At 39.4% G+C, this 15,035-nt stretch overlaps 1 protein-coding gene across 1 annotated transcript; it reads right to left on the reverse strand.

Moving 5' to 3' along the window:
* Positions 1-107: 107 nt before the first annotated feature.
* Positions 108-4,922, reverse strand: LOC103930831 (protein NUCLEAR FUSION DEFECTIVE 4). The gene is made up of 3 exons (XM_009340216.3): positions 4,292-4,922; positions 1,783-2,669; positions 108-1,231 (listed from the first exon to the last, which is right to left on the reverse strand). Exons 1-3 carry the CDS (start codon positions 4,619-4,621, stop codon positions 772-774), a joined length of 1,677 nt encoding a protein of 558 aa, XP_009338491.1. The 5' UTR covers positions 4,622-4,922; the 3' UTR covers positions 108-771.
* Between the last annotated feature and the right edge of the window lie 10,113 nt (positions 4,923-15,035).

Raw genomic sequence — 15,035 nt, forward strand, 5'->3', positions numbered from 1 at the left:
CATTGATGGTGTAAGGTTAGTGTTTGTGGTGGTAAGTCGTAGCGGTCACTTTATTCTTGAGGGTTAAATTTGTGTGGAAGGCAAATAATGTCATTTAAAAAAATTAATGAAGGTATTTCAACAATTGAAAATATTTATTAAAGACTCAATTCTGTTTTTTATTAAAGCAGCTTTTAAAGGCAACCTACATGCTGCTTTTAAAAGTTAAAAGTTGCTGTTTGGAGCCCATTGCTAGCAAAACAAAAAGGGCGATAGTTTGTTCGTCTCACGTGCTAGAGAAGCACCAAAAGAAGTTAAAAGGATACATAACAGAATGTGAAGGAATATGTCTGCGAGAGTTCCGACTCTAATATGGTATGATGATAAATGGTAATCATGGTGTGGGGGAACTTGTAGCATGTGCCATGGGAAATTGTTGCAGCACCACAGCAACCAGAATCATCCAAAAACCCTGCCGAAATACTTCTGAAGATCGCTTATTCTTGATTTTAACAGCACTATGCGTTCTCCAGTGTACTTGGTTTCGTATGAAACATGGTAGACCGGGGGGACCTACAACGGACTCCATTGACTCTTGATCCGCCATTAACACGCAACCAACAAAGGCCAACTTGGGTGAAAAATTATAGTTTAAAGCTCAGAACTTGCAGTACCTATATAAGACAGCAGATTCAAGCCGCAGATATTCACTAATAATCTGAATGACGAAATCAGAACGGGCTTCCACAAGCCTGTATGGAACTATGGATTCATGTCACCGAACTCTAATCATTAGTGGCTCGAAGGCAGACGGAAGGAACCCCCAGCATAAAGCATTTGGTAAACTGGTCGTACTCTAATTGTCAAAATTACACTCAAGATGAAGCCTAGTCCACAGGCGCTGGCTAAAACTATAAATGTGAGCCCAAAGCAAGCAGAACCTACGCATGTAGTCCCTCCTTGCTTGGCAGCTTCAGCATCATACACATCACCAGCAAGAAAAACGGAGAAAAGTACTGCACCGATAGGATTCCCAAGTCCCATGAAGCTGTAAATTACAGCAAAATTTTTCAAGCCGAAAAGTTCGGAGGCTGTTGGAACCATCAATGAATACTGAGCCCCATAGCAGATACCAAACAGAGCAGTTGCAACATAGAGAGTACCACTGATACCTAGAGCAAATAAAACATACGATATGAGCATAACTACATGCGCACATGCCATCCACACTGTGCGAGGAACTGTTTTCGTCCTGCAATGGCAAAATGTTATACCAAATTAGTATTATGCCCTTAAAGAAGCAAAAGAATGACTCATCCATTAAAAACAGAGAGTGGAATGTGATCATTTATTCTCGAACAGAATAAGGTCCGTATATAGTTTACGAGTATAAGAATCTAGGTCACAATCTCAAAGTATATTGGAACACTTTGACATAAAAGTAAGATGTTCAAGAAACTCTGACATAACATTGCAATCTGCTAACCCTACAATAGAGGGAAGAAAAAGGTGAACGAAAACACATTAAAGAATAAGCAACAATTTCCAAGTTTGAGAAATTTATCCACCAAAAAGAAGATTAAAGGTTAAAAGAAACACAAGTCAACAAAGCAAGCTAGCAAGATACTTTAGAAGATCGTCGAAACTTAAAATCAGGGCCAGTGGAAAAACAGGACTTATTATTGCCGAATTGGTGTCAGTTATACTTAAAGTTAAAAAGCCAGGCTTGTACAGAAATTTGTATAACTTAAAGAGAAAAAAAATGTTTCAGAAACAGTTAAGCAGAAGTTAGTCAGAAATGACCTGAGAAAGTATTCAGAAACAGCACCAGAACCCAGACGACCCACAAAATTGCAAAAGCTGAAGAGAGACAACAGTATTGTCGTATCACTAGCGCCTAATGCAATCCCAATCTGGCTCAAATTATTGAGTACTGTTATTCCAGAACCAACCCCAAGAAAATATAGAAACCAAAGAAGCCAGAAATCAGCCTTTATAAAAGCTTCTTGAAACTTAAAATCCTCTCCCCTCTTAGGTCTCCTTTTCTTCTTCACTGCCCCTTCCCCAATTGCAATAAGTGTTTCGATATCTGAAGCATACTCAGCCTCAAGAAAACTGCCAAGATGTGTAGCTGATGAGGATGGTGTCAACAAAGGATCCCTTTGGGTCGCATTGCCCTCTTCCGAAGCAAGACGGTCTGAAGATTCAGCTCGTGCCCTTGAAGGAAATAGTGTCATTTTCACAGGAATTGCGAGGGGAGCAAGTAGAAGAATAACCATTATAGCAACCAAAATGTAGGAAATAGCGTTGCTAAGAGATACCAACTGCTCTACTAATGTGACAGTGACAAGATAAATAGCTAGCAAAACACTGACAGCTATGGTGAAGAGAAAATGGACATGCTCCGAAGAATCTTCTCCAGAAGCTGGAGTACATGGCCGGATAAAGTACATCAAGGCTAAACACAAAACTGGAATCCCAAGAGCAAGAAACAACAATAGATTCAAAGCCGAATCCTGAAGCACCGTACTGTATAATACTGTATAAACAGCAGCACTAAGCCCGATATAACCTTTGAGAATGCCAGCCACAGTGCCTCTACTGAGAGGGAAGTTCCTCATGTTGGTTACAAGCACAGCTGTGCCGAACCAAGCATTGCTATTTGCCGCAATTAAAAGTGTGATCCATAACTGCAATAGAAATAAAAGATAGATATTAGATGTCCTAATGCGAAAACTAAAACATATATTTAACTAGCTTATTTCTGAAAATTTCCTTCTGTAAGATTTTTACTTTTTCGGCATAATTCAACATCGACATAAGGATAAAAGGGGGACGGGATTGTGTAATGCATAAAGACAATAATAGAATTTGACATGTGGGTAATGCCTTTTGTATTAAAAGGCAATACATTCCATAATATGACTTTCCTTCAGAAGACAACATTTAAGTCACCCCTAACAGCTTGAGACAACAATGCACGAAGAAGCAAAGTGGTGAAGTAATTATTTCAACAAATTAACAGAAAGCAGATGAAAGCAGGCCTGAAAAAGAAAAGGCCCATGTAAATCAATTCCAACACACACACGAGGAAAACAAAATGCTTATTGCTACAAGAACATAACACCTGTACAATGCAGTCAATAGGAGATGAATCAATTTCAACTAAAAAAGAAGTTGAAAACACATGTGGATCAATTGTATCTAATCAATCTGTTCTCAGGAAAAAACATTTCTCTACGTACAATCTTCATGCAGGATGCTAATTGTGCGGCTTCAGTTTTAATCACACAAGAAAGCTCCAGAAAGAGAGGACAAGAATACTACGGAGATTATAGTTTGCCTTAAGTGAGACTTGAAAAAGTCCAAGATCTGAGATACCACTAACAGTTTAGAAAACGAGCCTGCTTGTGAGTAATCAACACTTACACGACTTTACAACTTCCAAAAATTTGAAATTTCAATCAGTTAAACATAATGTCTTGAGCTCAGTTAGGAATTTTTTGTTATTAAAGTGGACTGGAGGTTCCTCATCTATCTACATTTTTAATCACTTTCCATCTCCAAGTTGTCTTTGCTTGAATTTATAAATGATGCATGTTAAGGAAAGCCACTGTAAACCTGTTGATACCTAGACCATTCACAGAACTAATAGACACATATGAGATATGAAAATTGCTTTGGTACCTGAATTCTCACCTTTAAGGTTTTCAATCCTTGAGAGTAATGAGCAAAGTTCTGTTAAAAATTTGAAAGTGGGAAAGACAACAATTCCAAGGAACACTACGATACAGAATTTCTTGATAAGGAGAGGAAGCTGCAATGAAATTCGATAGGTTTTCAGCATTTAAGGTTAATGATGCGTTTTGTTTGCACTTATACTACTTAGCTCCTTAAAATGCATCGAAAAAACAGACTTGCTATTTTTTTTATCACTGATTTAAAGAATTTCTTTTAATTCTCGGATACAATTGGTAAATAAGAGTTACTATATTCCCCTTCAAGAGTAAAAAATTCTGCCAGTTCAACAGAAATGGAATATCAACATGATCTACCGTAACTTCGCATGCTTCCTAAGAATCTAGATAAACGAAGAGAAAAATAGATACATTGGAAGAAAGTAAAGGTACCAAATTTGAGAAGTACACCAATCAAGCAATCATCTCCAAAATCTTATCAAAAGAACAATTAACCCATCAAACAACAAACTGCCTATGTGAAAGTTTCAACTTTTGGAGTTAAACAATCTATTTCAAAATTCAAATCATTCAAAACAAAGAAATGGAGATATATAATGAAGTGGGCAACTCACCACCACAAAAGGGAAGCTGCCAATAGTTCCGCTGACAACGAGCCAGATAACGCCATAGCCCAAGAAACAGAGCACACAACCAACCAAAAGCACAGCCCACGGAGGAAACCTGTTGCAGGCGATCCCAGGGAGGAAACCGAAACTCTCTCCAATGTCACTGGCCACTCCGAGAATGGTGAGCTGCTGCTGACTCAAACCCATCACCGATTTCAGCAGCGGGGAATAGAGCGGGAAGTTGTAGCAGCTTCCGGAAGCAATTTGGACCCAAACCGCCGCTCCCAACCCTACCCACGGCGGCCGGCTTCCTGCTTTCAGACTTGGGCTCGGCATCTTCTGATCGCTGATACAATGGGATCAGAGAGAAAGGAAGGGCAATAGAAATGTGGGAAAATACGTCGTTGCAGTGTGTGATTGGAAGCGGTTGAGAGAGAGCTATCAGCGCGACCAAACACCCAGTTTGGAGTTTATGGAGTGGCAGTAATCACATGGGGATTCGGGAAACGAGTGTCAAAGTGATGGGACAGAACCATAGACCAGAGGGCAGGTGGCTGACGGCCGGGCTGCCCATTATGTTCCCGTTTAAGACTAAATTATTGTACTTTGCATTTTGTTCACGTCATATACTTTGTCCCGCATGTTGTGCCCTTTGTGGTGAATCAGCTACACGCCGACGATATGACATAAAATTTCGGTATTTGGCTTGGAGCCTTGGATCGATTACACACTTAGATGCGTATGTCTTCGTTACGTCAGATTATTTCGAATTAAGATAGAACTGTCTTGTAATATACTAAATTAAAATTAATTTAATGAAATATTGGATGTAGCGTCAGATTAAAAAACAAGATATTAATAAAAATTATCTCTCTTTTTTTTTATATTTTTTTATAAGAATAAACTGTTTAATATTCAATTCTTTCCACTGTAGAGTTTGATCCTTAGAATATTATCTTGATATTTTGAGATTATTCGTAAAGGGTAAGCTATCAATACACTATTTTTACTTCTCATACACCCTTATTAATTTCTATAATTTGATATTCTTTAATTTAGTCGATCCAAGGACCGTAAATTAAGAGGGTGTTTATGAAATAAAAAAAAAAGTGTGGATAGCACACTCATTCTTTCCCTCTTGGATGATTGTTATAGGAGAAAATTTGCATGCAAAAATTAGAAAGATTTTTCTGTGTGCCCAAAACATGAAATGGTACACTATGTATCATTATATAAGTGAGATGAGATACCTATGTTAAAAAATTAATTTAAAAAAATAGATAAAATTCTACTTATATAATAAAATGTGATGTATTATTTATGTTCTGAGTATAATTATTTATGTCCTGAGTATAATGAAAATTTTCTCCGATAATTGATGGTCTAACCGAATCTTTTCGACTTTTGGATTCATCTTCCATCTTAGTTCAAATTGCGGTCATACTTCTACTTTCAACAAAGAATATCAAATCAATTTGAATTGTGTTGCTTTAGATTTGGAATATTTTCTGAATAGTGAAAAGTCTTTTTCTTTAAAGAATATGTGGAGGAGAGAGATAACTCATCTATTACCTTTTTTTTTTTTATTTTTTGGAACAAAACTCATCTATTACTTTTAGCATAAAAGTATTTTTTTTTTATTAATCATCATGCACTATATATATATATATATATATATATATATATATATATATATATTAAATAATAACTTGTATAGAAATTGGATGGGCTATATAAGCTAAAGCCCACCCTAAACATGTGGGTAGCTCTGTCGTCTATAAACTCTCAAGTAAACACAATGCTAAATGTACACAAATAAGAGTTGGAAAAACCTAACCTTGAGATCGAGTCTAGCATTTGATATTATGTTTTCCCAAAAAAAAAAAAAAAAAAAAAAAAAAAAAAAGTAATTGACATTACTTAAGACAAGATTTCGCCTCACGTGCTTCAAAGTTTGAATAATAAATGTCTTCCATGTACAACGATATTTTGCTTTGTAATAATAGCACTCCAATCCATAATTCATAAAACGGTGAACCAAATAGCATTTGAATTTTCTCAATGAACACCTTTCTAAATATTCAATGCATGTTTGGGCAAGGAACTTTCAAATTCCAATAGATTTAGGCATAGGATAAAGAAATGGATAACCAAAAGTTAGACATTAGAGATTAGAAATATGATAAATTTTAGCCAAGTGAGCGGTTTCGTGTATGGTCCGGGCAAAGGTACTATTTTCAGACCAATAAGAGAAATTTTTTTACGCAGACATGTGAAGTATCTAACTTAATATGCAGTGTTGGGCTCTGCTCGATGAGAATTCTAAGTGCTTCTGTATGCAGGAGAAGGCTAAAAATACTGTTAAATATGCAGGAGAAATTAACAGTTGGTAATTGGACTATCAGAAATAAACTTGATCATTATCTACTCAATTTGTTCCTTGTTTCTCCGGCGACCGGGGCAACCTTCAGTCCTGCGGTCGCCATACATACCACAAGTTCGACAAAGACTCATAACAGCGTATTCAACCCAGTCATCTTCATCAGAATAGCCACCCTCTTTACGACAACATTTACAAACTATTATGTCGGCATGGCCGAGCTGTGCACCCTTTGGAACATGGTGCAGGTACGGGGAAGATGCAGTCACGTGACGCCCTACAGCAGTACAAAGCCAACATTCACAACACCAAAAACGTGGTTTAAGTAAACATCACAACACCAAACTTTGACACCATAAAGGCATAAACAAGTATCTTTACTGCAGAAATCTGGAGTACAACCTTGACCAATGTTCCGAGTATAATTTAGAAACCCTAGCCAGCAACCATAGAGCATAGTAAATAAATGAATACTAAGTGCCAACCCAACTACCAAATTAAAACACCAACTTACAAGGAACCATCAAATTATCAGGAGATATTGAATAGAATCTGAACGAGCCTTCAAACTAAATTAATGTCACATCATTTGTTTGGCCCCAAAATAATATTTTGGGCCAAGCTTAGAATCGTTCTCGGTCCAGTAACATTCATCTAGAATCTTGTTATGGGCCTTCTAGTCAAGGTCGGCCGAATCCTATTACGGAGAGGATTGGTTTAGATAAGGATGAGGTAGTCGAACCCTAGTGCAACAAGGAGTCTTAAAGCTAAGGATGCTTAGAATTAGAGGATGAATCTGGTTCGTCAAGGAGCTTGGTTCAAAGTCCTATAAGGGTTAGGATTGGCCGAAACCTGATCAGATTGGGTTGAGGAATTCTAATCCAAGTGAATCTCTAGTTCGGCCATAAGGGGGTTCGCTGCTATAAATAGAGAGGGAAGTGCATCATTCAAAGTCCGTTCAAATCAACACACAAATTGCCATGTGCAAAGCTTCTCAACAACCCTGAGATTTTTTCCTTTCCCCTTTTCTTCCAGCCAACACATCTTTAGTTTGGATAAGCAATACTGTGAAAGCAACCGACGACATCTTCAGTTTGGATAGACAACACTGGAGCCATAGAATTAGCCGATTGAGGAGCACCTTCAGTTTGGATAGACAGCATTGTTTCGAGACCGACTGGTTATTTCCAAGTTTTAATCAATAAGGATTTTCGAGTCCTTGTTGGTAGAGGTCATTTCATCAGCCTTCTTAGTGAAGTGAGGTGTTACTAGGTTATTGGACTCGGCACCTTGAAAGCCAAGTTTTTATTTTATGATTGGATATTCACAAGTACATTTTAAAGTTCGGCATTCCGACGGCTGAACCACATTTACAATGAAGACATTTATCTCTTTCGAGTATTTGTGTCCGTACAGTCTAGTACCAGTTCGGCGTACTTATACTCTTATGAATATAATTATTGAGACAAAACAAGACGCCGACGATTTGTGAACTTTGAAGAAACTAGCAGCCTTGTCTTCAAGCTCTAGAACCCGAAGGCTGAGACATGTTCCTTCCTCGTCCGCAGTCGCAAGATTAAGAAGTCAGCAACGCGCCCAACGCCACATCAACATATTTTAGTCCCTAGCCAAACTCGGCAGACGAGTTGGCACGCCCCACACACAATTAAAGCACGTAGTTAGCTTATTAGTTACTCGGCCTGTGTACCACGTAGACTTGATAGTTTTTAGGGTCAACATGTTTGGCATTCCTGGTGGGACCCAGTGCTAAAGCTAGGAAGTTCATGACCATTGAAACACAGTCAGTAAAAAAGAAAACAATCATGGGTAAGTCAACGACTAATCTTCCACCTACAGTCCAAAGCCCAAGAAAATATGGCTTGTCACATGCATAGAATCCCCTTGTTACTGAAACACTTGAAGCCACAAGTACAACATGCCGAGAAAAGGAAATTAATCTCGACGGTTAGGCTCGTGATGCATAAATCCCCACCAAAATGACAAAAAGCATTTTTGTTGAAGGACTAGTGGAGGATTATGACGATGATGATAAGGCCTCCGATCCACCATCTATATCTTTTCTCTGGCGACGATTTGAAGAACAATCCCGGCAGTTTGAGCAAATGTTCAGCTGAGAGGTAAAAAACATACTTGAAGAGATGTGTGATAATAGCGTTGTGCACAACAGATTGCTCGAAGTTTTGGTTAATAAAGTCTACAAAATTGGACCCGTCGATCGACCTAGACAACCTTTTTTTCTAAAGAGTAATCCCTTGCCAGCGATATAGGCTAAGATAGGATTTGCTCAGCTCAAAATGGTTGACTTAGAAAAAAATGGTGAACCAAGCAGCAGATCGGTCAGAACTGATTGAGGGGCATAAACGACGTTTGTTGACATGGTTGAAGTCCAAAAAATAATTGATTCGGCCTTACAAAAGGGGCCGATGTTCCAAAAATTCATTCACCCATGTCCATCATTTGTAGAAAGATTTGAGTATCATAAGGGATTTAAGATTCTAGACTTTAGCCTTTTCGTTAGAGAATCATCCTTATCCTCATTAGAACACGGGGCTCGATTCACCGCTCAATGTGGAGACGTTAACAATGATTTTCATTAACTAGGACTATTCAATTTCTCATTAACTGGCTCAGTGTTCTCATGGTACATTAACCTCCCACCTAACTCCATCCAAAGCTGGGAGGAATTAGTCAAGAAATTATATCGGCTAGGAATGGAAATGTCAATCTCTTCTTTGGCCAGGATGGCTCAATAATCCGACAAGTCACCAATGGAATATCTTATGAGGTTTAAGCTGGCAAGAAACTGGTGTCGAGTATAATATTCCCAAGGCCAAAGATTTGAAAGGAAAGACGTATTGCAAATACCACAACTCAAACAAGTATACGACAAATAATTGTGTCATATTTTGCGACGCCATCCAAAGCTGGATTGATAATGGCAAACTCAAGTTTCCTGAAAAACCTCCAAAGGTTGTTGACACTGATCATTTCCCTTTGATAACAGTAAGCATGTAGATGTTTATCTACCTACGGACAAGAGAAAAGGGAAAGCTGAATTCATCCCGACGCAGTACATCCCTAAACAGAATTCTCAGCCACAATTGAAAGTTGATCTATCTTCGGACGAGCCACGCAAATACTTTTCAAACCCAGCTTATGTCGAGTCAATGTCAGACTCCAGCACAGAGGAAACTAACAGGCCAATGGTTTTATGTAGTCGGTGCAAATAAAATGTTATCATAACTGAGTCGAAGGAACAACCACTTTGGGCAGAAGCACCACAATTGGGGCCTGTAGCTGCAGCAACATCTAAAAAAATGCTCGGTGTAGGCCAATGCCAGAAAGTTTTCAATAGGCTTGGCCCTTAAACATAGAATAACAAGCTGTCTTCGACTAGAAGACGAATTGATTTCGACGAGCCATTTGACAATGAAGATTATTATGCACGCAACTCTGGCAGCTTAAGTTCACTTATGAACTTTTAAGCCACCTGAGTCACATGATCAGCGTTGGTATAGTTACATCTTCCCTACCGGTGCGTATACCGCATTATCCAAATTGCAGAAATGCCGTCGTCAGAGAATAAACTATATGGCTCACCGACAAGTAGCCCATGCTACCCTAGCTACCAAATGGCAGCCGAAAGAAATAGTGGGTAACGAAGAAGACTGACAACCTCTGGCAATCATGACTGAGCTGCTTTAAGGAAAGAAGGTAATCGATCACGATTTTGAAACCACAATTGAAGAGTTTGAGAAGCGAATCAAACTCCTTCTTTGACCTGGGGAGATGAAAGCTCACCTCGAGAACTTTCGAAAGGAAGCCGAAAGTAAACTTCCTTCGCTACCCCCACAAGAGCCATTAATTAAAGTCAGACGAAATTACCACTTACTGTTTCTCGGCGAAGCTTTGGAATGCATACAGGAGTTTCACTAAAAGCATTCAGCTAATGACTTGTATGGCTTGCCAAAAGCATGCCAAAAGTCTCCTGACCTAACATTAACATGCCCCGATGTCGAACAGATCATCCAAAAGTGGTCGGATTCGGGAATGAAGGCTAGGTTCCAACATGTACGCAAGGCTCGAGTTCTCAGCTTTAAGGTCAAACCATATACTGATATTGATACTGTCGATCTTTCTTTCTCTCTTGAGGATCTCCAATATATACGGTACCATTTTGAAGTTTTCTCAACTGTTTCTCTCTTCGGCCTTACAACCAATGAAAAAGAGCTCGTGGTGCATTTAGATGTTTACCTGGACACAAGAGACATCTGCATCAAATATCAGGAGTGAACTCGCAAGGCTTTCTTCACCAAAGAAGACAATGGTCCAGTCTTGTTACTTGATAAAGTCCAAGCTGCACAGCTGAGCTTGAAGACAGTCGGCCCTAAGTTAAAGATCCATTGGATGAAGTAAACGTTAGAATGACCGATGACCCTCGACCTTTATAAATTAGTTTTTTGCTGCCCTAACCTATGAAAGTCGGGCTTTGTAAACTGCTTGAAGAATTTAAAGATTGTTTCTCTTGGAGTTACCATGAGATGCCTGGTCTGGATCGAACACTCGTCTAGCATAAATTACGAATTAAGGCTGGTTGTAAAATTTTCCACCAACCTCCTCGATGATTCTCGATCAAAGTTCAGCTCGGCATAAAAGATGAACTCATTCAACTTTTGAAAGCCAGTTTTATTCAGACAGCTCGATACGCCAAATGGTGTGAATATTGTCCTAGTTTTAAAGAAAAATGGTGCTTTACATATTTGCATTGATTTTCGTAATTTGAAATTGGCAACCCCTAAAGACGAATATCCAATGCCAATTTCAAATTTGCTAATCAACACTGCAACAAACCACGAGATGTTATCTTTCATGGACGACCATGCTGGGTATAACCAGATTTTCATTGCTGAGGCTAATGTTCACAAAACTGCTTTTCGTTGCCCCGGGGCACTCGGGACCTACGAATGGGTCGCCATACCTTTCAGACTTAAGAACGCCTGTGCCACATATCAACGCGCTATGAATACCATTTTTCATGACTTGATTGGCACAGTCTTGAGGTATATATCTATGATGTTGTGGTCAAATCAAAGCATTGTCGAACACATTTAGAGGATCTTTGGCGAGCTTTCCTTCATATGCACAAACATAACCTTAAAATGAACCCTGCCAAATGCGCCTTTAGTGTATCGGCATACAACTTCTTGGGTTTCCTTGTACATCATTGTGGCATCGAGGTAGATGAGAATAAAGCTCAAGCGATCATTGATGCTCCACCCCCAATAACCAAGAAGCAATTACAATCCTTACTCGGCAAAATCAATTTCCTATGCCATTTCATTTCTAACTCTGCGGGGAAAATGAAGGTTTTTTCCACGTCTTTGAAACTTAAGGATTCTGACAAATTTGAATGGCTTTAATAACATCAGGACACTTTCACGTAAATCAAGGTCTCCTTCACCACCCCACTTGTCCTTGTGCCACCTCGGCGCGGTAAACCTCTTAAGTTGTATATCTCGGCTGTTAAGGAATCCATTGGCTATTTTCGTACGCAAGACAACGACACTGGGAGGGAGCATGCCATTTTTTATCTTAGCTGAAATCTTAACTCAGCTGAGATAAATTATTCAGCCGTCGAGAAACTTTGTTTGGCTTTGTCCTTTGCTACTTTTAAACTCAGGCATTACATGCTCCCTTCCATTACTCAGGTCATTGCCCAGACAGATGTTATTCACTATATGCTCACTCGGTTGATAGTAAAAGGCTAAATTGGGAAATGGACAATGACGCTGTTCGAATTTAGTTTGCAATATATGCCCCAAAAAGCTATCAAAGGACAAGTGTTAGCCGATTTCTTAGCTCAACATCTTTCTCCATATGGTTTTAGGGGCAACGACATCGAAATTGGCATGGTGAAAACACGTGATAATTACTGGACGATGTATTTTGATGGCTCTAGTACCTTGACCTCAGTTAGTGTTGGAATCATCATCCAGTCCTTTGATCATTACTGATGGTATTTTTCTCTCAAGTTGGATTTTGACTGTACAAAAAATCAGGCCGAATATGAAGCCCTCGTCATCGGCCTTAATGTCCTTCACGACTTGAAGGCAGCCGGCGTGCTTGTCTTCGGTGATTCAGAACTTGTGATTAACCAACTCAATGAGACTTTTTGCTGCATGAGTTATACTCTGGCGCCCTATCATATGGTTGCCAACTATTAGCCGAATCATTTGCAAGCATTACATTCAAGCACATCTCATGAGTTTGAAATACTGAAGTAGACGAGTTGGCATAAATAGCCTTCGGAGCACAACTTCTGCGGTGAATTGGACCGGGTCATACCAGTAGTGCGATGTTTACACCCGGCCTTGGTTAATTAACAAGTTATCCAACACGATCATGTAATTTGTACATGAGTTATGTCCCTACCTTCATTGTTGGAACAAGAAGATCCTATAGATATTTGCGAGGTCGAGACATTACCAGATGACTGGAGAAGATTAATTATGCAGTATCTTGATAATCCCAGTGGCAAACACGACCGCAAAACAAGGGTACATGCCACAAATTACATCATGTATCAGAATGAACTATACCGAAAAGGTGAAGACGGTCTGTTGTTATTATGCCTCGGCCCAGAAGAGGCTGCTCAAGCTATTACAAAGGTACACGAAGGAATATGCAGGGCTTATCAATCTGAATGCAAAACATGTTAGTTGCTTCGCCGACATGGTTATTTTTGGCTTGGTACGTTAAAGGATTGCATTGAATACATGCGAGGTTGTGTACAATGTCAAATCCATGGGCTCATACAAAAGGTCCCGACCGAATTACTTTACTGGGTTACCAAGCCATGACCGTTCAGAGGATGCGCCATGGATGTAATTGGTAAGATTACGCCGTATTCGGGATCTGCAAAAGTTGCATGGATACTTGTAGCGACTGACTACTTCACCAAGTGGGTCGAAGCAAAATTATATGCCGAGTTAATATTTGAAGAAGTTTGCAATTTTGTAGAAGAAAACATCGTGACGAGATTCGGCGTACTAGAAACAAGTATACCGGACAACGACATGATTTTTATGACCGACAGGTTTAAAGAATACATAGCAAGTTTAAAAATTTGGCTCGAACAGTCTATGCCGTATTACCCACAGGCAAATGGATAGGTCGAAGCAAGTAATAAAGTTTTAATCGGTATCCTTGACAAAATGATAAAAGAAAAGCCTGGTATATGGCATTTAAAGTTAAACAAGGCATTATGCGCATATCGAACTTCACTTCGATCAACAGCAGGGATGACCCCATATGTGTTAACTTATGAACATGATGTGATGCTACCAAATGAGCTAAGCATAAACTTGTTTCAAGTTATTGAACAAAGCAGTTTGTTCAGTGCCGAGTATAGTCAGGCTATGGGACAAGAATTGGAGGATTTGGAGGAAGCTCGGCTTGATGACTATAATTTACTAGTGGTGCAAAAAAAGATTGTCGAATGAGCTTATAATCTACGAGTTAGGCAAAAGGCGTTTGGTGAAGGTGATTTAGTGTGGCAAACCGTGTTACTAGTAGGGATTAAGGATCCCAGATTCGGGAAATGGTCGCCGAATTGGGAAGGCCCATTCATCGTCCATAAAGTTCTCGGCAATGGGGCATACCACCTCAAGGATCGAACTAGTTTAATTCATAAATTGCTGATCAATGGGAAATTCTTAAAGAAATATTATCTGGCTACTTGGGAGATGCAATAATGAAGGATTTGTTTCATTAAATTTCAAAGATTGTACACACAAAATTACAAAAAGAAAACAACCGGCCCATAAGTTGGCACTAGAAAATTCTAGGGAGTCGAAAGAAGAAAAGCTTCAAGAGTGGCTTTCAGTTCTAGCCACTTCACTTCGCCCATTGTAACCTTGGCCTGTCGAGTTGTTTTGTCAGCCTTTAGTTGCTATATCCGCTTCAAGCTAGCTGCATACTCTGCTAGTTAAGGTTTGTTCGACTCAAAATCCTTTTCGAGCTTAGAAGTAACGGACGACCTCTAACGATGAAGTTCGGCACTTTGACGATCAAGGTTGACCAGTTTCTCTTTCTTTGCCTTTATTGCCTCGAGCCTTGGTCGGATAGTTTCGTGAGCGACCATTGTAGCCTTGAGGTCATCATCTGTCAGGATAACCTTCTCAAAAACAGTAAAATATTGTTGAGTTCTTTCCAGAACAGTTGACAGATGAACAACATTTTCGTTGCTCAGCAAGCCGTCAGCTGCAAGGTCATTCAAGCATTTTCCCACAGAGTTGGGCCTTTGCGTTGGAAGATTTGTGAGGCTGAGAGAGACAGAAGTTCCTGCAG

The sequence above is a fragment of a genome, unplaced genomic scaffold (genome assembly GCF_019419815.1).
Source record: "Pyrus x bretschneideri cultivar Hongxiangsu unplaced genomic scaffold, Pyrus_bretschneideri_v1 Contig20, whole genome shotgun sequence".
NCBI classification, from domain to species: domain Eukaryota; kingdom Viridiplantae; phylum Streptophyta; class Magnoliopsida; order Rosales; family Rosaceae; genus Pyrus; species Pyrus x bretschneideri.